General features: G+C 44.5%; 1 protein-coding gene across 6 annotated transcripts in view; it reads right to left on the bottom strand.

Annotated features, from left to right (window-relative positions):
- Positions 1–483: 483 nt before the first annotated feature.
- LOC121276333 (transmembrane protein 154-like) overlaps positions 484–26767 on the bottom strand; it is a 66786-nt gene continuing 40502 nt past the window's right edge. For 2 of the 6 annotated variants that reach the window (XM_041185084.1, XM_041184658.1), the window contains exons 4-6: positions 19388–19473; positions 13654–13711; positions 13093–13420 (exon numbers count right to left, since the gene is read on the bottom strand). In XM_041185084.1, the coding sequence (XP_041041018.1) occupies positions 13348–13420; positions 13654–13711; positions 19388–19473 (217 nt within the window). In that variant the 3' untranslated portion in view covers positions 13093–13347. Of the gene's footprint in view, positions 502–4491; positions 6640–13092; positions 13440–13475; positions 13712–19387; positions 19474–26767 lie in introns of those variants that run through there. The other 4 variants (XM_041185001.1, XM_041184914.1, XM_041184828.1 and 1 more) reach the window with 4 other exon arrangements.

Consider the following 26767-nt stretch of genomic DNA (forward strand, 5'->3'; position numbering starts at 1 on the left):
CCTCTGAGTAAAGAAGTTTCTCCTTATCTCAGCTGTTACAGGTAGGGATGAGAGAGAACTGTTTCCTTCCCTTACTGTCCGTAATCAGGAGGTGTTTTGAAAAGGAAGAGGTGTGTGTGGACTTGAATAACCAGCAGCAAGCTTTTTGTGGGTTTAAAGTAAACAGGATTGTTCATTCATGCATTCACCCGAACATCTAACACTACGTCACTCACTCAACCACCACCCACCACCCCCCAAAACACTTAAAAACAAACACATTCACATACAAGAAAAATACAACAAAAAATAATTGTTTATAATTCATGTGATTAGCTTGTCTTGGAAAACACACATTGAAGGCCTGATGAAGAGGATATTTTCACTCCTGAAATGTAGTCTAGGTGAATTCAATAGCCAAAGTCATACACCAGAGTCGCTGCTGGATTCTCTCGAAAAGATGGATTTTTGCAGGTTACGGAGTTAGTTACTTGTAAGTCTTGTTATCAGGAGATCAGTTTGCTGTATTAGTGGATTTGAAAAAGAACTGACATGAAGACCTTACAATGTTACGATCTCCAGCTCTTAAGGAACTGGTGTTGCCGCCCTTACTGCTGCTGCTGCTGTTTCTGCAGTTGTTGTGCGTCTTTTTGCGGACAGCACTTAAAGATTCAAAATATGGAGACCAATGAGGCTGCCTTACTATATGGTTTTTCACAGCTCCCTAAGTGTGGTGTTGGGCTTAAGTTGATCAGCCATAACCTGGATTACCGTTTATAGACATTCACCCTGGGGATTTGAGACAAACACTGTCTTGGTTTCAGAACGATCTATTCAAGTCAGGAAATAGCTTTTTGGGTGGTTTCCCCAGGGACCAAGAGTCCGGTGACCCTCGGTGGCTATCTTTAGCAGCCCATCGTTGTCAATTTTAAAAAGAAATGTCAGTTCCAGAAGTTTCCACACTGAGTGCAGTTTGTTTTAAAAGTTATGAATATGACGTGCCTTTACTGGTCCTGACATAGTCCTAAATGATCCTGAAACTGTCCCTCCACGTTCTAGATTCCCCAGAATAAGGTGCTGTCACGCTCCCAGCTGATACCACTAATTGACCCCATCCATCTACCTGTCTCCTTGATCTCCAGTTCTGAGTGAAGATGACAACTATGAACTGGAAACCTCTTATTCATGGACTTCACACATCAAAACTGGCCGACACAGACTGACCTGAGCCAGAGTGGCATGAAGACTCTTCTCACAGGGCTCAGCATCAACATTTCTAAACCACTTCCTGGGTTCAGTCTTGAGAAAAGAGAGTTTTCACAGGCTATAGAAAATACAGGACAGGAGGAGGACATTTGGCCCCCAGTGCTGGCACTCACTCCATTCATCTCAAATCCTTTTTTATTCCTCCTTTTCAAAAATTTATCTCCTCCCCTTTTAAAATTAAATTTGACTACAAACCACATGAAGTGAAGGATCCCATAGTGTGATAGCTCTCAATTCAAGAACATTCCTCCCATTTTCTTCCTCGGTTCTTCTTATGAGAATCCTTGGCCTCTGTTCCCTAGTTCCCTATTTGCCCACCAGTGGAAATTATCTTTCACTAAGGTCCCCACGCTTCATTCATGCCTTTACTGGCTGCTCCTCTCAGTTTTTCTCTCACCATTTATGTTGCTGTTGTTACCAGCTTTGTAGGAAATGCTTGTCCCTTCGCCAGCTCACAACCCTGACCCTAGTCCCCTTCTCTCCCTATTCCCCTATCCCCATTTCTTCCTTAATGTTCAATCTCCTGATCCTGCACTAGGGAATGGGGGCTCAGTTGGGGGAGATGGAGACTGGGGAATAAGGCTCAGGAGGTGAGAGGGAATGGGCAATGAGGGTAAAACAAATGACTGGGAAATGGGGCTCAGAGAGGAAGAGATGGAAAAGGTGGAATGGGGGCTTAGGGAGAGAGGTAGAGAAAGGGAATGGGCTCTCAGAGAAAAAGGGAGATGAGAGATGAGAGATTAAGGGATTGGAGGTTAGGACCAGGATTTTCTGCTTGGCGAGCTGGGTCAGGGCCTGCTCGCCAAGGTGTAAAATGATGCGGGGTAACGTTGGGCACGCAGTCACCGCGCATCATTTAGATTTTCAGTTCGGCGGGCGTGCAGCCGACTTGGCTGTGTGCCCACCAAACTGTCAAAGGCCTATTAAGGCCATTTAAAAACTAATTAAACTAATAAACTGAGCTGTCCATCCAACCTTATGGTTGGCAGGCAGGCGAAGAGCTCAGGCGGCCTTCGCATTTTTCATGGAACCTCATCCATGGGCGGGATGAGGTTTCATGAATGTTTAAAAATTGAATAAAATTTAAAAAAAAAAATTAATTGACGTGTCCCAGCTCATGTGACACTGTCACATGAGGGGACATGTCTTAAAATTGTTTATTTTCTTTATTTAGATGTTTAAAACTTAAGCTAATCACAGAGATGCCTCAGGGAGATTTCTGCGCTCTTTTGTGCGCATACATGTAAGAGCACAGCCCTGACTCAGGGAATCCCACCTGCCCACACAGAGAGCGCTCAGCGTTTCCGGGTGCACGTAAAATGGCAGTAGGGACCTGATTGGGGGCACCGATCGGGTCCATGCCCACCTGTGCCCCGCCCCTGCACAACGCCCCCCCCACCCCCCCCTCCAGACGGGAGGAAAATTCTCACCCAGGAGACTGGGAAAAGGGCAAAAGAAGGGGACTTGCAGGATAAATTGTTAAACTCGTGGATTGCTGGAGCAGAACTTAGGGCGGAACCCCTGATTTCGAGAGATTCCCTTCATTCTGGGAGGGTTGTGAATATTACTGTAAGTGTACATTGATGCTGTAAATTATTTGGCTTCACTTTGTCAATAAATTTGTTTAGCGTAATTCTAGTATTAGGGCCAAATCTGACTCCGGAACAGAGTGATGGGACTTTCATTCTCCCTCTGCTGTAAAGCATCCTGAGGTAGGGAAAGATGCTACAAATGCAAATCTTTCTTGTATTCTTTCCCTTGGTTTGGTTAGACCTGTCTCTGGATTTTGGGTACAGTATATTTATGATACAAGTAGCAACTGCACTGCTACAGTTAAGGACAACTGAGGGTGAATTTTAAAAAAGTGGTACAGTTGTAGTACAAATAAATGCACTCTGAAAATCATCTGAATTCTGCTTGCTGTTGGCCGATGGCAATCTAACTTGCGCTTGGAGACCCACTTTGCGAGGAATTACAGACAGGACATTATATTGCATCCTTCTGCTTTGTTGATTTGTAAATCAATCCTCTTTACTGCCAAATAACTCTGAGTGATATGTTTTCCCCTCCCAAATGATTCTACTATGAAATACATTTGAGATTATTTAATTGCAAATTTTAAAAATATGCTTTTAAGCATATATGATCAATTTTGCTGACAGCCTCGAAACTCAGCAACAAAGACAGTGGGATGTCAATTCCCCTTCCGTGAACGCAAAACAGGCAGTCTTGGAGTGATTGGACATCATACTTACGAGGAGATGGGATGGGATTAAGGTCACACGTTTGTCGCTGGGAAACCCGGAAGCATTGGGAACACGGAAGGTACTGTCAAATTTAACAATAGGACCTCATTAGCATTTCTTTATTTCATTTCTCACCAGCAGCCAGCCAGCCAGATGGAGAGTCTGGGTGGCTGCCAGGCACCTGGCTGGCTTCTGGGTGGGAAACCAATTTAATTGAATGCTGTAGCTGGGAACAGTTCCTAGCAATTGGAACCTGTCAGGGCATTTTGAGGAGGTGAGTTGGAGGATTTCTGTAGCGAGAAGGGAGGGAAAGATCAGGGCCTGGTCAGGGTAGAGGGGAGTGTCTAGATTATGGGGGCAGCCTGAAGAATGCTGGGGGAGTTAGACTATGGCAGGTTTGCTTAAGGAGCTGCCTGGGCAAGTTATTCTCTTCCTCCTGGTCTACAAACAGTGTTCGAAAAAGCACTTACATGTGGCAGCCTCTCCTTAGTGGCTGGGTTTCCTGACCTCTAGAAAATGTGGCCTGCAGCTATTAATTTCAAATCATCCTGAAAGGTGAAGAACAGAGCCTCATCTAAGTATTAAAATCACTGATGCCCTCTCCAGAGCAGATGACTCAATGCCACCAATCCTGCCATGGTCACAACTGAAAGGTGCATACATAATGGGTAGGGACAGCCAGGTTTCACATTTTTAACAATTTACTTCTCCCCCACCAGCCCCACCAACGCCCCCCCCTCCCCCCCTCCACTCCCCAAATCCCACCTCCAAGCTCAGTGGTGGGGGAATGGATTAAAGTTATCCCTTCTATTTCCGTCTGTCATGTTGGTTTTTGTTGTAAAAACATTGCTGTACACAGGTTGAAGTTACGGCACGAATTGAAATTGGCAAAAATCAGAATATCTGAATGCTAAATTTGATGCTGACGTACTTTCTTAGTCCTGTTAGGATATGCAAACTTCAATAAAGCCAAAACACTAAAGGTGTTAAATAAGAATGATCCTTTTAAAAATTGTTTATTTAGTATTTCTAAGTTTGAAGAATGGAAATAACTTTTATTATAAAATGAAGTATCAGCTTTACTGAATGTGTAAAAATACAAAAACTTTGGCATTGTAGTATTATATAAAGCAAATAAAAACATATATTCATTTACTTCTGATGCACCTAATTTAAAGATGCTGTTAACTTAAACTAAATAATTTGTGGGTATATTTTCTTCCAGAATTAATACAATTGGATAAAATCAGTGTGTTGGTTAAATAATATACCCATAAATGCAACAAACAGTGCAAAGTGCAATAAGAATTAGGATATGCTTGAATTATTTTTGCCTCCTACTCTCAGGCCTACCTACAGCATTTCTCATTCCCTCATTCCCTGGGATAGAATTTGGCATGCCACTCAGACATTGACATCGAGTCTCATTTCAATAACCTGAGCGAGCTACCGGTGCCTGCTGTGCCACAAGGGACAGCTCACTCACTTTAGCAAGATACATTTCAGGTTGCTTATCTTGTCAGGAATGGCTCTCAAATAAGTCCTAGGGGAGGGTGTTGAAAGGGTAATGAAAGGGGACTGCCCCTCAAGAGTACTTGGAGTTGGAAGGAGTTCTCCTATACTTCTGGACCTCATATCAAACTGTGAAAAAAAAATAACTTAGGCATGACAGAAAATTTGGTCAGGCATTGCGTGAAGAAGTGTTCCCTAACTTGTCAACAAAATGTTCTGGCTCTGATTTTGAGGTCACGACAGCTTCTTAAACAGTGGAAAAAAATTCTCTCAACCTGCCCCATCAATTCTGTTCAATATCCTAAACACCTCAATCAATTTGCCCTTCATCCTTCTATATTCCAGGGAATACAAGCTAGTTTATGTAATCTCCTCAAAATCTAATGCTTGGAGTCCTGGTAACATTCTGGTGAATATGTGCTGCACTTCTTCCAAGTGTGGGATACAGAGTATTCCAGGTGGGGTCCAGCCAGGGTTTTTTTTTATAAATGCAGCAAAACTCTCTCCCCTTTAATTTCTAGCCCTATATTTAGAAAGGCTATCATACAATTCACCTTTTTCATTATTTTCTGTACCTGACTATTACACTTTAGTGATTTGTGTATATGAACTCTTATATCTCTTTGGACCTCCACCATTCCTAAAAGGTTTGAGTGGTTTTATGCACTGAAGTTAGATTTCATAAGAATTATAATATAAGCAAGCACGCAGTAAGAAAAGACCATATTTTCCAAGGAGCCCATTTATTGCACAAACTGTATTAAGTCTATATGAGTTTCACCTAATCATAGATCTTCCATTATTCATCCTCAACCTTTGTTAGCATGACATTGCCAGCAGTTCAGAGACCCTCTGTGTGTATTAACGCAGGTGTAGTTGGGTGTATGAAGGGAGTATGGAGTTAGGACAGGGGCTCAGGTGGAGTGCCTTTACAGACTGTTGTGATAAAAAGGGAGTGAACAGAGTGAGTCAACATCTAGGAAATATTATTTACTTCCACAAGTACCTACTGCGTCTATATTTTTAGATCCAATAGCACTGCATTAACAAGTGTAAAGGATTGGCTGGAATGCTATATGTTATTTATCCCTCTCTATCTAACGTTTGTTCCATTTCTTGTTTCATCATCCTTTATCTTGTCGAATAGGCTACATCCTCAAAACAGAATCTGAGTAAAGCTTAGCAAGTTAAATATATTTCTGCAGGAATCATTAATAATGAACAAATTTATCTTTAGAGGACAGTTAAATGTAAAATAAAACCAGAAAATTCTAGGAATAAACAACTCTGCCAGCAGGAGAAGAGAAAAAAAAGATGAGTTAACGTTTCAGGTAGAGCCTCTTCATCAATTCAATCTTTCATATGTTTATAGACCGTCTGTTCATTTCCATCATTTTATTCTTTTAATTTCATATTTTCAGCTTTTGCAGTTTTTATCCTTTTTATCTTTTAATAAAAATGTCGGTCAACAAACTAAAAACAAACACTGTTTAAGAAAATTGTGAAATCTTGATCTATAGGCATTATGAAAGCAGAACCATTGCAGACATGCTGCTGTGCAAATGAACTGTTCTGTTCGATGATAGGAATCAGTCTTTGTCAATTACCTTTAGAAAGGTTTCATAATTCAGGGTCACTACAAAAGAATTTGTAAAAACAGTTATCAGACACAAAGGAGCTTGCACAGATCATAAAGAAATAATGAACCCCTTCACCCCCACACCACCATTCACAAAAAGTTCTGTTTGACCAAGTAAATGCAGCATTGATAGAAAACCCAATGTTTTCTTTGAACTTTCTATATTCAGTCTCATTCTCACTTGTATTATCAACCCAACACCTGTCATACTCACCCTTTTGCTGGTTCATCTTAATTTCTATTTCCTTCATCATCCTTGCTAATTAGGCTCATTGTTGAGCCACTTGAAAGACATTATCCCTGAGCCCACCTGGATTTAGTGGTGTCTGAGGGATTTTCCCGAACTCACATGCGTTTCACACACCTACTGATGGTCACCCAGCAAACCTTGCCAGGTGTGCCAGTAGCATCCCAGGAAGATCCCTCTTTCAAAGGCATGTCATGTCCAATCAAGGGACCCAGCTTTGGGAAGAGGATGCACTGAAAGGCAACTCCTGCTCTTGCATCCAAGCCCCCTCCGTCCCTCAATGGCAACAACCTCCCTGTGACCCCCAACCCACCCCATTCACTTCTCTCCAGGGATCTCATGACGATCCCTAGTGAAACTCTTACTGAATTACTGGCAACAGCAATGCTCTCAGTGATGCTGCCTATCATGTTGAGCTGCCAGCCATTGATTGGCCGGATGACGGGATTTCCACTCCCAGGGTCCTAAATCCTGGGGAAGGCCCTATGCTGGCCAGTTAAGTGCCAGAGGTGTTGTAAGATTATTTGCTGTCTCACTGTCGGTCTTGTGTGGTTGGACATGAACCGTTTATTGTTAATGCATAAGTATATACATATCTCCAAGCTATAGCCCTTGCAAGGTGCTATCTTCATTCTGACCTCTCTCAGATTCTCTCTATACTCAGTCTATTGTCATGTGACTCTGCATCATAATGTGGGCGGTACTGTTTCCCCAGTCCCCCCTAACCCTTACTAACCCAAAGACCCTTATTCTACACCTCCCCCCAAAACACTTACCCAATATCTTTACAATATTTTCATGTTACCACTTCTTTCCCCAAGTCAATTTTATGACTTTTCCAAATCTCATTCTCTTCCCATTCAGAGGAGTGGTAGTCTCAGTTGCTTCAGGCTGACCTTGTTAGTTCGGAGTTGAAATTGTAGCACTTGGTGTTTCAAACACTCGGGTTTCAACATCTGGTTCTCGTCTTGTGCTCTTTAGTGTTATGTTCTTTGTTGACAATCCACCTCCTTTGACCAGGTACCATTAACTTATCCCATTCCTTGTGGAGGGAATGTTCACTCTGTTCACTCATAGAGTGGACTTGGATTTTCTTTTTCCATGGGGTCTATGTTCTTCCGGAAGTTGATGTTTTAAAAATGGAACTTTAATTTCCACTTGTTTCACAATTTCAGCAAATTATTTGTTTACTCTCTCTTATTTTCCAATTCTTTTTCAAGCCTATTAATCTTTTCATTCAGCTCAGCAACTAATCTGGTAAGTTCAGTTGTCTTTGTTTCAGAGTTATCTGTTGATCTCTTATATAAGCTTAACAACTTCACCTGGGCATTTAGTTCCTTTCAGAATCTTTCTTCCATGGTCACTAACTGCTCCTTCAACTCCTCCACCCATTAGATCTGCAGTCTGTTTCTTAGAATTTTCCTTATTTGCTTTTAAATTCTGGATTTGTTGTTTCACACTGCACATCTCATATTTCATGTTCTTGAGATTTGATCAAAGTTCAAGAATTTCATTGCTCCTTTCACAATGAAGTTCCAACATTTCATCAGTTATGGTTGTTAATTCTGCATGCAACCAATTGTTCTAATTCATTATTAGTTCTTTTTCCTGTTCTAGGCATTTATCACGATACTTAATAGAGGCTTCTGATACTTGAATTTTATCAAGTTCTAATTTGTCATTAACAAACTCATCTTCTGCACGTGAAGGTTGGTTCCCTTCACTGAACAGTTTTTCCTTGGCAGAGCATAATTCCTCTGTGCTATCCTTCAAGCTCACATTTTAAATTTTACTTCTGCTAGTTATTTCTGAGATTCTTCACAGTCTTTTGTGAGAATTCCTACTTTCCCTTGGAACTGTTCAATTTTTTCTTGACATTCTAGGTTCTTGACTTTCACTTCAGCTATGTCATCTTTCAACAACCCAATGGTTCTCAGTAAGTTTGAAGCATCCAGTGCCTTTCCTTCTTGTTCCTTGGTCTTCAGCATCGGATTTACATTTTCTGATCTTATTTCTATCCTTCCTTTCTCTGCCTGCAGCAGAGCTATCCTTGTGCTTCATTTTGGTTTCACTGTTAGGTAGGTCTATCTCTGGCAAAGTCTTAACTTGTTTAAGTTCTGTAATTGTGCTGCTCATGGCTTCATTATCCACTTGCAACTTGCAAAGCTTTACAGCTTTTCCTTTCAATGCCTCCTCTTTTCCACTCAGCTAGTTCTTCAGCTTAACAATATCCATAGCCATCTTCACTTTCAATTGGGTATGCTGCAACAGTGGTAGAGTTCTTTTTCTCACTGTCGAATTGGTGCTGCAATTTTTGTACTTTATGTTGCTCCTGTACACAAGAATTCTTCATCATTTCCTTTTCCTCCTGCAGTCTTTCACTTTGTAGTTCGACCTCTTCATACTTCTTCATCACTTTTTCCACACGCTTATCCTTTTCACCCATATCATTGACAACTTGCTTTCCATCTCTTAATATATATCTTTGGAAATGTAATGTTGTTCCAAATTTCTTCCAAATGTCCAACAATTTTCTTCAGCTCTGCAGTCTCTTTCTTGCACCTCTTGGCTTCCGCTTGGAATATTGAAAATTGCTGACTCTTCTCTACCAACTGGTTCTTCAATTCTTTCAGAGTGACATTAAATTTACTTTGCTTCTCTTCGTAATATTCCAGAGGAACAAACTTTGATCTGAATGATCCTTGTAGTGTGCGAAGTTCCTTCAACAGGTTTTCCTTTTCTTTGTGAAGCTCAGTTGCTTCATCTTGAGCTTTCTTGTAATTCAAAAGTCTTCTCAACTTTTTTCTGCTGTTCAAGGCAGTCTTCATTTCTTCATGCTGTTAAAGGGTTATATGAACCTTTTGCATTTGATCTTAAAAGACAATTAGTTGTTCTTTCAACTGTTTATTTGCTTGTTGATCTCTTGCCAACTCATGCTGCACTTCAGTGCTTTGCTTTGTCACTGCTGATAGTTCTAATGCAGCTTTATCTGAAAAAGTATTCAACATCTTTTTTAAATCTTCATGTTTTTCCAGGGCCAAGTATTGATTCTTCAAAAAGTCTTTCAGGGCAGTGACTTCTTTGAGTACTCGTTCTACCTGTTGTTGTGCCTGGTTATACTTCTGGTTGAGTTCTACCAACTCAGCTCTAATACAAATATTTTTCTGTTGAATAGCTTCATTTTCTTTTGGCAGGATTTGTTGCTTTAGGGTTACCTCAGGTAACGTTCCTTCATTCACAGCCACCTGCCAGCTGCTGTTACAGTTTGGGTACTGTTTCGGTATTTTCAATAGGCTCTATTATTAAATCTTTCGGCTGCTTCTCATTGTCTTCTTTTCTCTGCACTAAACTCCTCAGCTCCTGCATTTCATTGTACAGACATGGCCTATGACCATCCTGTGTTTTGCTTGGGTATTGTCTACCTTGCTCTGGTGTCTCTTTGCCCTTTTGGCACTTTATTGGAGATCTTCACTCTCCATGACTTAGAGTTTAAAATACTTGTCAAAAACTTTTAGTATCTCGCCAAATGTAGTTGAAGATTCATTTATATCTTGTCTTATGATTACATTGCTGGCAATTTCACTAAACAAGCACAAGAATGTATTAACATACACTTTCACTGATTTTCTACTTAATCCTGATGTATCACTGTAATCTAAACATTTTCTTATCCAAGCCACCCAATTTTGCATCTGGTTTAGCCCTGGCATGAGCTGAAATTGATCAGGTAGTTTTAATTTACTATCCATGGCTGTTTGTGAGAACAGGGGAGTACAGCTTTAATTTTCTTTTCAAGATGGAACTGCAGTCACCATTTTCTTCTCTTCTTCCCACATTTACTGGGTTTCAGCAACTGTTGCAATCACAGAGCCGTCTTTAAAACTTTGTGATTCTGCATGAAACCTTTTAAATGTTCAGTTTTGGCCAATGATTTGTTTCTCTGAGCTTGGAAAATCAATTTGAAGGTGATTTGTTTTTCTCTGCCTTTGGTTTTGATTTTTTTTCCCGTTCATTACAGCTCGGCTGCCATTTGGTATGGCATTGGCTCTAGACCCAGCTGTAGCATTCTTCCAGATGTGCTGGTTAAACAATCAGTATGCTCTCCCTGATTAGTGTCCTGATTCTTTTTAAAAAGTTGGTTCAGCCTTATAGTGAATTTTGCTCACACTTTTTGTGATCTGTTCACGTCCATTGATTCTGCATCTGGTCAGGTTTGTCCTTAGCTCACCCTTTTGTGATCTGACAGAGTCCTTTAACTCTGCATTCAGGTCTGGCAATGGACGCCCACGTGCTCTGGTGGCATCTTTTTATGCTGCATACTGGATCTCTTTTCTGCCCTTCTGTCTCCACATCTCCAACAGAGCTTTTTTTCAGTTGATCTCCAGGTGTCTCTGAGGATTAGGTGCACTTTGCTCAGGTCAGACTATAGTTTCTTTACTTCCTTTACCTGTTTTTTTGGTTCTGGGTTTGTTCATTGGTTGTCACCATGATGTAAGTTTGTTTAGTGTCTCACTTAGAGGTCTGGAGGCTTGTGCGATGGAACATAAACTGCTTATTGTTAACACATAACTATATTCATATTTCCAAGGTATAGCCCTAACTAGGTGTTATTTTCATGCTGACTTCTCTCAGACTGTCTACACACAGTCTACCTTCATGTGACTCTCTGCATCATAATGAGGGTGATACTGTTTCCGCAGCCCCACCTTAACCCTTACTAAACTAAATACCTTATACCACAAGAGAGGCACTTAGTCTGGTCGGGCCTCCCCCACTGAAATGATGTGGATTTCCTACTGGCTCTCTAAATTGCTGGCAATTTCACTAAACGAGCACAAGAATGTATTAACATACACTTTCACTGATTTTCTACTTAATCCTGATGTATCACTGTAATCTAAACATTTTCTTATCCAAGCCACCCAATTTTGCATCTGGTTTAGCCCTTGCATGAGCTGAAATTGATCAGGTAGTTTTAATTTACTATCCGTGGCTGTTTGTGAGAACAGGGGAGTACAGCTTTAATTTTCTTTTCAAGATGGAACTGCATTGGGAGCATTGAATTCCGCCGATGAATTGGTTTTGTGACATGAAGGAGCTTATGTGTTGTTATTAGGCCTGGGATGTAGTTCCTGTGACAGCGGTACTCCCCCCATCCCTACCCCCCACCACCCCCACCCCCACTGGTTGGAGATCTGATCGGAGCCCTGCGTTGTCTCTGCCAACAATGTGCCTCCCATGGGATCAAGGGTGGAAATCCTGTCCCCGACAGCTGCCAGCAAATCAGAGGCAGTGTCACCAGGAGCAGTGACTACTCCAGGGCCTACCCAGAGGATGGACGGTCAATCCCCGGAGACAGTGACTGGGATGGGATGGGAGTCACAGGGAGGCAATTGCCGGAAGTGGGGGAATGGTGTTGGAGGCAAGGGGACATTGGCTTTCAGCTGCCTCCCCTGCTTCCTGATGTGGGGTCCTGCGATCAGGAACTGAGTGCCTGTCAAGAGGGGATCCTCCCTACGAGGCCACGGGCAAGACTGGTTGGGTTAACTGGACAGTCTTCGGGAGCTTGCTCACTCCACAGCCTCTGTTCCATCTCCCTGTTGTACTGCAAACCCAGAGGCACTGTCACTGCTGTCCCACAACCTGTTTCAGTCTTTGCGTGAGCAGGTGACCTGGTCCTCTGCCCTCCCTGCGGGGATGCAGCAACACACCCTGCCAAATCCAGGAACTCACAAACGACTTCCAAAAACACCCCAGAGTGCTTCCAGACACTTTACCATGGAAAATGTTGTCAAAAATTCCCTTCCTGGCAGTTTGGGTGTGTGTCCGTTTAAGGAACACTCGAGCGTGGCCCACCTTGAAGCCTCATGCCTGACCTTTGTAGATTGGTGAACAAATTCATCACCAGGACTAGTGTTGCCCAAATTTGGGATCTTGGCATTGCATCAACTGCTTAGGATAGTGCTGCTTCATGGGCTTCTGCTACCCACTGGGAATGCCCATGTGGGCAGTGTTTTGAACAGGCCTCGCCAGAAGCTGCTGGCAGTGCTGTGCAGGATCGGAAAACAGCAACTGCATTTCACACCCAGAAACCTTGACCACAATTCTTCATAGTTTTGAAAGGAGAATTCTAACATCAAAATATTTTGTCAAGGAGCCCTATGCATGCTTGATGTATATAGTTTTAGTAATGATAAAGCTTGTGCATACATTGTCTTTTATTATGCCAGAACGTTTCAAATATCGATGACGATGAATTCCATTTGCATTCTTAAAGTGTCAACATGTCAGGATATGGCAGTGCTATAGTCCTTGTTAATACCAAATGAAATCTCAATATTTCTTTTAATTCTCATTTCCAAGTGCAATGAATCATCCTTCTGTTGCTCAGAGCTCTGTCTTCCTGAGTTAATTGTTGCCTCTGGTGATATACTCTGCTCTGTGCTTGTGCTGTCACTTTACTCGAGACCACTTCCTGTTAGGTCTTGCCGTGACGTGCCACAGTGCATATGATTATGGCTTTCCAGTCGACTATGTGGTGAAATATAATCTAATATAAACTTGATTAGTGTCAAATAACGAAAAGATTTAATTAACATGTGACAAGCATAATTTTTAAAAATCTATGCATGATTTGTTTAAATGTTAAATAGTCATGGAGGTACTACATGGGGTTAAATACAGGTAGATACATTTTCTATCAGGATTACAAAACTTAAGGTTCCTTCTCTCTCGGTCTTTCTCTCTCTCTCTCTATCACGTACCTTGAGTTAGGTTTCAGGTCTTTGTCCTCGCTGATATCTGCTAAACATTCCTGTTGAGCTGAAATGATTTAGGAGTGTATTAGGAAGTGAAACACAGCAACACATCAAATGCCACATGGAGTTTGACTCTGGAGAACAGGGGTACCTGTAGTTTGTGCACCTGTGAGGCTTTTCTGAAAACTAAAATACTGACTGGAATTTATGGGACCATTCAGGACATGTTTGGCGGTTAAGGTGCATAAAATCCACACAAAACACATTGAACTAGAAGTCCGATATCTGTACGTTTCCAGATTTTACTGGTGCAAAAACATGCAAATATTTCACGCATCAACGCAGCGGGATTGCAATTAAAATATTTAAAAAGCTGATTAACTGGAATTTTATGGCACATTTCTGATTCTACTGATCATGCGGCTTCAGGCCTGGTTAATGAAGATAGTGAGCAAGCAGAAGCTCGGTGCTGGCTCTCTCAGACAGCCATTAGGAGGATCAGGATGGAGTGCCAGGGAGGGTGGAGAAATGCGAGTACTGAATACTGAAGGCAGGAGTGGGGAAAGGTGGCAGCACTGCAGGGGCATGCTGCCAGGGTTCCATTGGGGCAGTGGCACCAAGGAGAGTGGCCTTCCACAAGGAGGGAGACCACCTGTCATGGGCCTCATCCACCCAGGATTTGGGGACCCCCATTGAGGAGGAGGTGCAGCAGCAAAGAGGGAGAGACACCTGAGCAGTGGGACATCAGCAATCTCAGGGCAAATATGAGGGCCAGCCCTCAGGTGGGCACACCAGAGAAGGACATAGAGGGGCACAGCAACAGCCTCCTGCCACAGAAGAGGCTATTCCCACGAGAGAATCTACTGTCCAAGGCTGAATTGTCTCCAGATGTCTGAGCGGCAGCATCAGTGAAGATAGCAACTCTCCAGATCTCCAGAGAGCAGTCATTGATCTCTGTCCCTTGCTGCAGGATGTGCTAAGAACCATGTGCATTGGTGAACACCCAATGCTGAAGACCACCAGGGCTCTCAACTACACCTCCAACTGTTCCCAAAGGTCTACAGGGGATATGTGTGGAATCTCCCAGCCTGAAGCCCATCATTGCATCAAGGAGGTGAGCTAAGCCTTGTTCAAGGACAAACCCTAATAGTCAGTCGGAGTGGTCCACCAGCTTCAGGGCCATCTCTGGGTTCCCCCAGGTGCAATGTATCATTGACTGCCCACGTGTGTCCATCAAGCTTTCCACTGACCAGCCAGTGGCCTTCAGGAAGAAAAGTTTCCAGTCACTGAATGTCCAACTGGTCGGTGGCCACTGGGGATGGATTCTTCAATTGTGTGTCCGGTTCCTGGGAAACAGGCATGCGCATACATACTTCGGCAGTCCCAGCTGTTGCAGCTTTTCTGGCCCCCTGTGTGGCTCCAGGAATAGAGACTGGATCACAAGAGCTACTCACTAAAGACGTAGATGCTCAGACCAGTGAGGATTCCACGCATGGATGCAGAGGAGAGGGACAACATCTGCCATGGGTCAACCCAAGTGACCATCGGGCAGGCCATTGGTCTTCTGAAGAAGCAATTCTAGTGCCTAGACCAATCCAGTATGCCCCAGCAAAGGTCTTGTGCATCGTGGAGGACTGTACACCCTAGCACTGCAGAGGGGTGAGGCATTGGTCAATGAGGGTCTCGTGGATTGCGATGCCTCCTCCGACAATGAAGATACAGAGGAGGCTGCTGACCAGGTGAATTAAGATGAGGGACCCCAGGGGCCACAGGCAAAGCCAATGAGGCTTGTGCAGGGGAGTTTGGGAGGCACTAATACAGAGATTTTTCTTGTGACCCTCAGGCCCTTGCAGAAACATTTCCATTAAGCCTTAACTTTATGCAGTCCTGCTGTCACCTCCTTCATTTTGCACTCTATTGGCCAGTGCCAAGGTGCACAGAGAACAATGGCAAGGTCGAGGAGTTTATCAACCACAGCTTACTCCATCACTTCCAGCCCATTGAGGGAACAAGTTTGTAGATAAGATCTCAAAGGGCAGCAAGAATTGGAAGTAACATTAGTACATAAACCCTTTATAGAATGACACAACAAATGCGAAACTTGACATTGACACATCTCGTTTACTTGTGAAACCCAGCTAGGCGCTTTTCTTAATTCACCAGTAATTGCTCCTGCACCTACAGCTGATTTGGAGCCAGGCTGTTGATCATGCTGCCCTATGGCTTGGTGTGTCCTTTATGGTCGCCCCCCTGGCTGCCTGAATTCCGGAAGGCCCTGTCATGCAGGGCCCTTTGCTGTAGTCGTGGCTACTGCAGTTGCTGGGGTCACGGGCTGAGGAGCTGTTGTTCACACTCAGAGCCCCTGAGAGAAGACCCAGAAGCAGAAGCCATCTGTTCCTCCTCCCTTTCAAGGCACACTTGTGCCTCTCTGTCAGTGGAGGTGATGGGCACTCCAGTTGCCTTGTTCCCCTCTCACCTTGCCACTGTTGTGTTTAGTTCATGAAAAAGGCAATGGTATGCAGTTCTGCGTGTATCTCTGGCATCCACTGAGTGGTCTCTTGATCAGGCTCTCCATAAAGGCTGCCAGCCTCTTGATGGAGGGTGCTATGTGCGCGCACACCTGAGGCATGGCAGCACTCATGGCATGGATGGGCTCCTCCATCGTCCTTGCATGGGTGTGCAAAGGGTCTGGCAGCTCCGCCAGGTGTTCCCTTACTTTACCCTGCAGCTGCAACATTTGGAGTGTTGCCAACGGCCCATCATCCGCTTGGGGCTCAGCATGGGCCCTGGCCTCCCACTGTCCTCCAACAGTCAGGGGTCTCAGCTGTCACAGTATCCATCAGCTGCTAAGGCATGTATGTGATGTGCTCACAAGGTTGTTACCCTTAATCTAATTGTGAACACATATCCGCTGATATGAGTGTATCTGTGCTGGTTGATGGTGCAGGGGGATGGTGTGACGGTGCATCCTCTGATCCCCCTCTCCTTCTCTTCAGAAGGGGGTCCCCTGTCTCTCCAGCTCTCTATGCTTTGGTCTGACTCTGATCTGCATGAGCAAACAGATACATTGAAGCGCTAAGGGCTTCCCATTTCCTCTTCCTAACTACTCCTGCTGTGGGGCTCCATGTGTCCATTGGAGGACACATGAGCTCTATGCCTCATGTCCCCCTCACTCATTCACTCACCCTGTGGGTTGGTACTCCTGCCTTATCATCAGCAGTGACTTGGCTGCACTGGTGCTCTGCCAATTCCAAGGCCTCCTCCTCCCGGAGGGCTGGGAAGTGCAGATACAGCTCCCCTCCAATGCTCTTGGCCTTTCCTTGCTGTTGTGTACTGTCTTCTCCTGCAAGTACAAGAAAGAAGTTTCCATTGGTTTCCCCTGGAGATGTAAGGCATTTTGATATTTTGTGTATTTCTGTCATGCTGTAAGGCCTTTCTTTGTTTCTTTTTCATTTGTTTTATCTTTATACTTGTGTTAAAATGTAACCAGTTGTGAGGTGGACCAACATCCTGAGCCAACACCAGGTGGTAGGAACATGGAGTGTGGAGGATGTCAGACAAAGGGAGAAAAATTCTGACTGAGGACATCAATGCTGAGGCTTTTACGGAGCTTTTTAAAAATAAAGACTGAATGAGGATATGTTCACAGACACAGGCATGTCAGGTCATGTCACTGGGGCAGTGGCTTACCACCAGACGCTCTGATTACAGAATCTGACCGAGACAATGGTCTCTCAGGGATGTATGAATGAGTTTCTTCCTGCCTTACCAAGATACAGAAATCATATCCATTGCTGGCAGGTACCTGAAGACACCCCCTACTGAGAGCAGGAAATGACAGCGAGCAGGTGGTCTTTGCAAGGCCAGGGTGGGACTGACAACCCATTCGGATGACTTGATTTAAGACATTACCTTATATGCCGAAAGACCAGGGTCAGTAAGGGGATAAAGCCACAGCTCCCAAGGATATTGCTGCTGCAGCCAGGAAGTGTGACTTGATCAGTCAGGGAAGCTGTGTGGGAGAATTTGTCCAGCAGTCTAACCCCCCAGGAATGAACTCCTGCACATGGGTCTTACTAAGCAACTGGTGTTGTAAGTATATACTATTGCTTCGCTGGTTGATAAAGGTTTTCCACATGAAATGGAAATTGTATCCATAGTTTGTTTCATGCTGTTGATACCAAAGTAGAGGGTGAGGAACTTAGAGGGTAGTGAGACCCAGTGGTTAAGAGTCTTGCAGAATCGCCAATGCTGGTGGCCCATGTTGGGTGCTCATGAAAGCCTCCTACAAGTGGCTGCTCTTGAGGGACAATGTGGGGAGGGAGGGTTACCAGTGAGAGACAGGTGCCTCTCACTGAGATGCAGCCATGCCCCTGACAGGATATGCTGCTTCTTGACCTTCATGTAAGGCCCCAAGGGGAAAGATGTATAGAGTACACACCTTGGCAGACTGAAGGAGGTCATTGATAAACTGACGGCATGGGATCCAGGTTCTCCAGGTGCTCCCACGGCTGCTAACTCTCTCTGCAGTCTCCATCCAGGCTTGAGCAGTCCTGTCTCTTCCTCTCGTCCCTGAGGAAGAAGACCCCTGCCTAGATCCTGCAGGCTGGAGATGCTGCAGAGAGGTGAACCATGGGGCCTCCCCAGGTCTTTCTTCTGCCTTTCTGGCTGCAGCAGTCAGACAGAGGCTCCTTCCAGCAGACAGCAGCCAGACAGAGGCTCCTTCCAGCAGACAGCAGCCAGACAGAGGCTCCTTCCAGCAGACAGCAGTCAGACAGAGGCTCCTTCCAGCAGTCAGACAGAGGCTCCTTCCAGCAGTCAGACAGAGGCTCCTTCCAGCAGGCAGCAGTCAGACAGAGGCTTCTTCCAGCAGACAGCAGTCAGACAGAGGCTCCTTCCAGCAGACAGCAGTCAGAGAGAGGCTTCTTCCAGCAGACAGCAGTCAGACAGAGGCTCCTTCCAGCAGACAGCAGTCAGACAGAGGCTCTATCCAGCAGACAGCAGTCAGACAGAGCCTCCTCCCAGCAGGCAGCAGTCAGACAGAGGCTCCTCCCAGCAGGCAGCAGTCAGACAGAGGCTCCTCCCAGCAGGCAGCAGTCAGACAGAGGCTCCTTCCAGCAGGCAGCAGTCAGACAGAGGCTCCTTCCAGCAGACAGCAGTCAGGCAGGGGCTCCTCCCAGCAGGCAACAGTCAGACAGAGGCTCTTTAAAAACACGGGCAGCAATGAATGCAAGGCCGGCATCACCTTCCCAGCGTTGCTTCTCGCCTCCATTGTTCAATTTGTTGGCCCCCAGGCCTCCTCTGAGTTAATTGGCCGGCTGCCCTGTGATAGTGTGTGGCTGGCCATTAAATACCCGGTCGGAAGTGGCACCCATGTCCAGTGTCACTGCCGGGACCTTACGGACTTGTTGTAAAATTCAGCATGTTTCTGCACTAGAATCTAAAATATGTCATTTAGGTAAATTTATAAAGAATATAATGATCATGGAGTGAGGGGAGAGGGAGAAATAGAGAGAGGGAGAGGGAGAAGGCCGTTAGAGAGAGAGAGAGAGAGAGAAAGGAGAGGCAAAGCTGGGTAGAGAGAGTTTTATAATGTCAATCTGGACCAGATTCAAAACTATGGCCTCCTCCTGCTGTCCCACTGCCCTACAGTCTCCTTCGTGGATAACTTATTAAAATTATTAAAAGGGGAGGAGTTGACCGTATTGAGAGATTATGTATTTTATGATTGTGCACTTACGCATCTTTTTCACGCTGCCCATCCATCTGTCAAGTTCGTCCATTTCGACTTCCATCACCGAAGCTACATCTTCCTCAAAAATAGGGCTTATAAAGGGAAATAATTACTAGTTGTGAGTGTTACTACTCAGTTTTAAAAATCAGAGGATCACATCTCATCTATCAAAAAGTATGCATTATCAAAATTATTAGGGCTGAAAATTCTCAGAGCACAATCCCAACAAAACACACATCACTCAAACACCCCGACCACACACACTGGGAACCTCTGGTGCTGAATGGCCAGAGGAAAGTCCAGTCATTCACATACATCCAACAAGTCCCCACTCCCCTATTTGGGAGCGATTCTCCAACACATCCCTGTATAGGCCCATCCATTGCCAGTTAGAGGGGCCACTAGGTCCCCAAAGGTGATTTATGGTCAATAATTAAAAACAAGAAAACATTTTTACTTGCCAAGTCTTTGAAGGCCCAGGCCACAAACCAGGTTGGCCCACAGCTGTCACTGCAGAGACAACTAGGCCTTTTCCTTTCCCAAGCCTCAGGAGCTCCACCGGGCTTCTGTGATGACAGAGATGTGGAACTTTCAGCATGAGCAGTCCCGCCTCCTGACTGCCCATTTCAATAGGCTTAAGTAGAGAAGGTGGAAGGTCTAATACAAAACAAGGCCATTGAGAACTTCTGCTCAATTGCTGCTTGCAATCAATAATGCGGAGAGACTGATGTAAGAATAAACACTGATAGTTTATGGAGACATGGGGCAGAGCACCGTATCATACATGCTCACCCAGAAACCTCCAAAACTAAACTTACAGTATCCAGTTGCCCGCACTGTTCGGTGATTCATCAGTGCTGTAACATGATCAGTACAATTGCATTCTCTTAAAGGGACATGGTACCTCATTTTACCACAGATCAAAGAAACGATTGATAACAGCATAAGGAATTGACATTACTCGAGCAGTTTGTATTGTGTTTACATTTGGAACAAGTTTCAATGCCACTGGATTGCTTTGCCTCTACGTTCTGCTTAAATTTAATGGAGACCAGCAGAATGGAGCCCAAAAAGGTGATACAAAACTTTAAAATACACAAGATCTAATACAAAAACACAAGAAATAGGAGCAAGAATAGACCACATGGCCTATCAAGCCTGCTCCATCATTCAATACAATCAGGGTGATCTTGGGCTTCAACTCCATTTTCCTGTCTGCTTCCCATATCCCTTAACTTCCTGAGAGACCAAAAGTCTGTCTATTCCAGCCTTAAATATAATCAATGATGGAGCATCCACAACCCTTTGGCGTAGAGAATTCCAAAGATTCACAGCCCTTTGTGTGAAGTAATTTCTTCTCATCCCAGTCCTAAATGATTGGCCCCCTATCCTGAAACTGTGCCCCTGTGTTTTAGACTCCCTGACCAGTGGAAACAATCTCTCATCATCTACCTATCATACTCCTTCAGAAGTTTGTAGGTTTCAATGAGATTGCCTCTCATTTTCCTAAACTCCGGGAAATATAAGCTCAATTCACTCAGACTCTCATCGTAGCACAACCCCCTCATGCCAGAGACCAATCTAGTGAATCTTCACTATCCGGCCTCCAATGAAAGTACTTCCTTCCTTAAAAAAACACCACATGCAGTATTCCAGATGTGGTTTCACCAAAACCCTGTACAACTGTAGCAAGATTTCTTTATTGGTGTACCCCAATACCCTTGTAATAAAGGCCACAATGACATATGCCTTCCTAATTGCTTACCGCACTCACATGCTAACTTTTCACGTTCCTTGTACGAGCACACCCAAGTCTTTTTGAATATCAACACTTACAAGTTTCACATCTTCTAAAAAATATTCTGCTTTTCTATTCTTATGTCCAAAGTGAATGACCTCACATTTCCCTACATTATTCTCCATCTGCCATCTTGTTGCCCATTCACCTAACCTGTCCATATCTCTTTGCAGCCTCTCTGTGTCCTCCCCAGAGCTTACCTTTCCACCTAGCTTGGTATCATCAGCAAATTTTGATACATTAGTCTCTGTTTCTTTATCTAAGTCATTAATATCGATTGTAAATAGCTGAGGCCCCAGCACTGATCCTTGCAGCACTCCACTATTCACTGTCTGCCAACATGAAAAAGCCTCATTTATGCCCACACTCTGCTTTCTATCCATTAATCAATCCTCTATCCATGCTAAAATATTGCCCCCAACTCCATGAGCCCTTATCTTGCCTATGAATCTTGTGTGTGACACCTTATCAAATGCCTTTTGGAAATCCAGGTATACTACACCTACTGTTCCCCTTTATCTAACCTACTAGTTACATCCTCAAAAAACTCTAATAAATCTGTTAAACAGGATTTCCCTTTAGTAAAACCATGTTGACTTGTTCTAATCATACTATGCTTTTCTAAGTGCATTGTTAAGACTTCCTTAATAATAGATACCAGCATTTTCCCAACAACTGATGTTAGGCTAGCTGGCCTGTAGTTCACTGTTTTCTCCCTCTACCCTTTTTTTGAAAAGCATTCCAACATTTGCCAACTTCCAATCTAGTGGGAGCATTCCTGAACCTTATGAATTTTGGAAAATCATAGCTAATACATTCACTATCTCTGCAGCTATCTCTTTTATAACCTGAGGGTGTAGGCCATCAGGTCCCATGGATTTGTTGGAATTTAGTCTCTTAATTTTTTCCAAAACCTTTTCTTTGATGATATTAATTTCCTCGCTCTTTTTAGCCCCTAGGCTGCCATCTGTTTCTGGTATGAAACGTGTGACTTCTACTGTGAAGACAGACACAAAATATTTGTTCAATGCCTCTACCATTTCCTCAATCTCCATGGGCAGAATTTTTTGTTCGGTGTGTGGGGCACATGCCCGACATGCTCGAATGTAAAATAGCATGCCTCGATGTCAGGTAAGCGCCCCGACATCATTGCACACTTGTGTGATATTTCGGTCGGTGAGTCGCCAGCATGCCCACCAACAATTAAGAGGTGCATTAAGGCCATTAATGTAGTAATTGGGAGTGATTTTTCACTGCCTGTCCAACGTTAGGTTTGGTGGGCGGGCGCATCAGCCGGGTGGCCTTTGCCTTTTTGAGGAAACCTCATCCAAGGGCGGGATGAGGTTTCCGACATTAATTAAAAATAAGATTAAAATGTTTGGACAGAACTTTCATCAGGTTTGTGTTCCGGTGACTGATTCTGATGTGTGGGCATTTTTTCCCGGTTCTTAAAATCATTATTTTTTTGCATTTAAATTCTTCAGTTCCCTGAGGCAGCTCTCTGCCTTCAGGGAGCTTTCCTTCCACGCTCCCCTGCACTCACGTTTACTTCAGCACTCACCCTCCTCCCGTCCCCACCCCGGCAGCGCTGAGCCTTTCAGTGCGTCTTTCACACTGTTTGGTCAGCCACAATGAAATCGCAGTTGGGGGCTGATTGTGGTCAGGGGTCCGTTCCCCAGCTGCTCCTGAGCCTTCCGATCATGGGCGCCCTCCAAACACAAAATCCTGCCCCATGATCATTTCTCCTGTCGCTGCACCTAAGGGACCAATGTTTACTTCAGCTGCTCTTTGTATATACTTACAAAAGCTCTTACAATCTGTTTATATATTTCTGGCTAGTTTACTCTCATATTCTATTTCTACCTTTTTTATCAATGTTTTGGCTGCCCTTTGTTTGTTTCTAAAACAATCCCAATCCTCAGACTTGCTACTGTTTTTTTTGCAACAAAAGCCTCTTCTTTTATTCTAATACTATCTTTAACTTCCTGAGTGAGCTACCATAAGACCATAAGACATAGAAGCAGAAATTAGGCCATTCGGCCCATCGAGTCTGCTCTGCCATTCAATCATGGCTGATAAGTTTCTCAACCCCATTCTCCCGCCTTCTCCCTTTAACCTTTGATCCCCTTACCAATCAAGAACCTATCTATCTTGTGTCTTAAATACACTCAATGACCTGGCCTCTGCAGCCTTCTGTGGCAATGAATTCCATGGATTCACCACTCTCTGGCTAAAGAAGTTTCTCCTCATCTCTATTCTAAAAGGTCTTCCCTTTACTCTGAGGCTATGCCCTCGGGTCCTAGTCTCTCCTACTAATGGAAACATCTTCCCCACATCCACTCTAACAAGGCCTTTCAGTGTTCTGTAAGTTTCAATCAGTCCCCCCCTCATCCTTCTAAACTCCATCGAGTATAGACCCAGAGTCCTCAAATGTTCCTCATATGTTAAGCCTTTCATTTCTGGGATCATTCTCGTGAACCTCCTCTGGACCCTCTCCAGGGCCAGCACATCCTTCCTGAGATACGGGGCCCAAAAGTGCTCACAATATTCTCAATGTGGTCTACCAGAGCCTTATAAAGCCTCAGCAGCACATCCCTGCTTTTATATTCTAGTCCTCTCGAAATAAATGCCAACATTGCATTTGCCTTCCTAACTACCGACTCAACCTGCAAGTTAACCGTAACAGAATCCTGGACTAGGACTCCCAAGTCCCATTGCACTCCAGATTTCTGAATTCTCTCCCCATTTAGAAAATAGTCTATGCCTCTATTCTTCCTACCAAAGTGCATGACCTCACACTTCCCCACGTTGTATTCCATCTGCCACTTCTTTGCCCATTCTCCTAACCTGTCCAATTCCTTCTGCAGCCTCCCCACCTCTTCAATACTACTTGTCCCTCCACCTATCTTTGTATCATCTGCATACTTAGCCAGGATGCCCTCAGTTCCTTCATCTAGATCATTAATGTATAAAGTGAAAAGTTGTGGTCCCAACACTGACCCCTGTGAAACTCCACTAGTCTCCGGCCGCCATCCTGAGAAGGACCCCCTTATCCCCACTCTCTGCCTCCTGTCAGACAGCCAATCTTCTATCCATGATAGTACCTTGCCTCTAACACCATGGGCTCTTATCTTACTGAGCAGCCTCCTGTGCGGCACCTTGTCAAAGGCCTTCTGGAAGTCCAAGTAGATAACATCCATTGGCTCTCCTTTGTCTAACCTACTCATTAACGCCTCATAGTTATGGATGGGTCTTTCTTGCTGAGTAATAGAATGTATTTCTGTTGAACATTTTGAATTGTTCCTTTAAAATGTTTCCCACTGTTCATTTAGCTCTATATCTTTTAGTCTATTTACCCAATTCACCTTGGCCACTTCTCCCCTCATATCTATGTAATTGGTTTTGTTTAGGTTTAAGGTACTTGTTTGTGATTGGAATATTTCACGTTCAAGCTTAACATGGAATTGGAAGGCTTTACGATCACTATTTCCCAGTGAATCTTTTACTATGACATTGCTGATTAACCCTTCTTCATTACACAATACTAGATCTAAAATAGCTTTATCTCTAGTTGATTCCACAATGTTTTGCTCCAAGAAACTGTCACAAAAACATTCTACAAACTCATCCTCAGAACCATTCTTGCCAATTTGATTGTCTCAGTCAACACATGAAGATTAAAGTCCCCCACATTTATTATCTTTCCTTTGTTACAAGCTCCAATAATTTCTTGTTTGATGCTCGGCCCAACAGTGTAACTACGGTTAGGGGCCTATAAATTACTCCCACCGGTATTTTCTGACTCATACTGGTTCTGCTTCATTTCTTCGTGGCCAGAATTTTACGTTCGGGGGTTCAGCACCTGCTCAACCCGACCAAACGTAAAATATCGTCAAATGACATCAGGCGTGCTTTCTGATGTCACCGCGCATCCGCTCAATTTCACGGTCAGCAGCACACGTGTGCGGGTTGGATCCATCCTGCCGGTATTTAAAGAAACAATTAAGGCCGTTAACAAAACAATAGACAGCAATTTGATGCTGCCTGTATGATTTTTAGCTCATCACACAGGTGAAACTGGTGGGTGAAAATCACGTTTTAACCATTTCCTTATCCTCGGGTGGGATAAAAGGCCCTCAGAGCAGCAGTGGTTTCTCTGCCATTTGCAGTTCTTTGCTGTGTGAGTACAGAGTTGTCTTCAGAGTTTCTTGGCATCTTGTTTGATTGTCAAGCCTGCCTTTCAGCATCTCAGGCCCTCATCTTCTCTGGAAGGCTCCCCTCAGTATTGCAGCACAGTTATCCCTCATTTTCAAGGCACTGCCCCTCTGCATCCCAACTAATGGGGATAGTATATTCCGTTGATGGAACCTCCTCTGAAGAGGAAGAAAGGGGCAGGAGGGAAAGGAGGCCAGGAGAGTGCAGGCAGCGTCCTAGGGACAGCGCTTTAAGAAGAGTGGCATGGGCTCAGTTGGTGCAGGGCCAGCAGGGAGGCCAAGAGAGGAGGGCACATTGAAGGCTCCTCTGGCCAGCGGCTAGCGTGTTCAGGCAGCGCTCCAACTACCTCCAGATCCAGGTCTGAGATCCAGGGACGCAGGATGTTCTGCCTCTCCAGGGACATAGTGACAGCAATATGTCACATGATAGATCCGAAAATCGCCTGTAACTGTGTGGGCGGACACCCCATGCCGGTGGCTTTGAAGGTCACAATGGCCTGGAACTTCTCTGCTTCTGGTTCTTTTCAGGTCTCAGTGGGGGATCTGTGTGTTTCTCAATCAGCTGCACAAAGTTGTGCCAAGCTCGTGACTGATGCTATCTTTGGAAACATCCGCATGTTCATCCATTTCTGGACAGACAAGGCGAGCCAGGCAGATAGAGCACAAAACGTCACTACGATGGCTGGGTTCTTCCGTGTCCAGGGTGTAATCACTTGCACTAATGTGGCCATCAAGGCACCAGCAGGTGAGCCAGGAGCATTTGTAAACAGAAAAGGGTTCCACTCAATGAATGTTCAGATTGTCTGTGACCAAAGGTTCTCCCAGTTTGCGCCCATTACCCTGGGAGCTCACACAATGCTTATGTCTTGTGGCACTCACAGGTACCAAGGCTGTTCATGGCTCTTGCACAAGCAGATGGATGACTCCTGGGTGACATGGGCTATCCCTTGAAGAGCTGCCTGTTGACCCCACTCCGTCACCCAAGAACTGAGGCTGAGGAAAGATACAACAGGATTCATGCCTCCACAAGGGCAGTGGTGGAGGAAACCATCAGGCTGCTGAAGATGCGCATCAGATGCCTGGACCGATCAGATGGATCATTGCAGCATCCTTCAGAGCCTGCATCCCCCAGAGTCATCGCATGCTTCACCCTGCACAACCTGGCTCTGGCAAGGGGGAAACCTACTGGAGGCTGAGGAAAGCGAGGCAGCTTCACAGGATGACTCAAGTGATGGCTCAGAGGAAGAGCCGGAGGAGGGGGAAGGTGAGGACATTGAGGCAGAGGATAGGGACCTTCATGGAGTCAGGAAGACTAGGGATCCTTTGATCCAACGAACCGTGAGCTTGGCATCCAAGACATTGACGCCTTGTCCA

The sequence above is a fragment of the Carcharodon carcharias genome, chromosome 1 (genome assembly GCF_017639515.1).
Source record: "Carcharodon carcharias isolate sCarCar2 chromosome 1, sCarCar2.pri, whole genome shotgun sequence".
Taxonomy (NCBI): Eukaryota; Metazoa; Chordata; class Chondrichthyes; order Lamniformes; family Lamnidae; genus Carcharodon; species Carcharodon carcharias.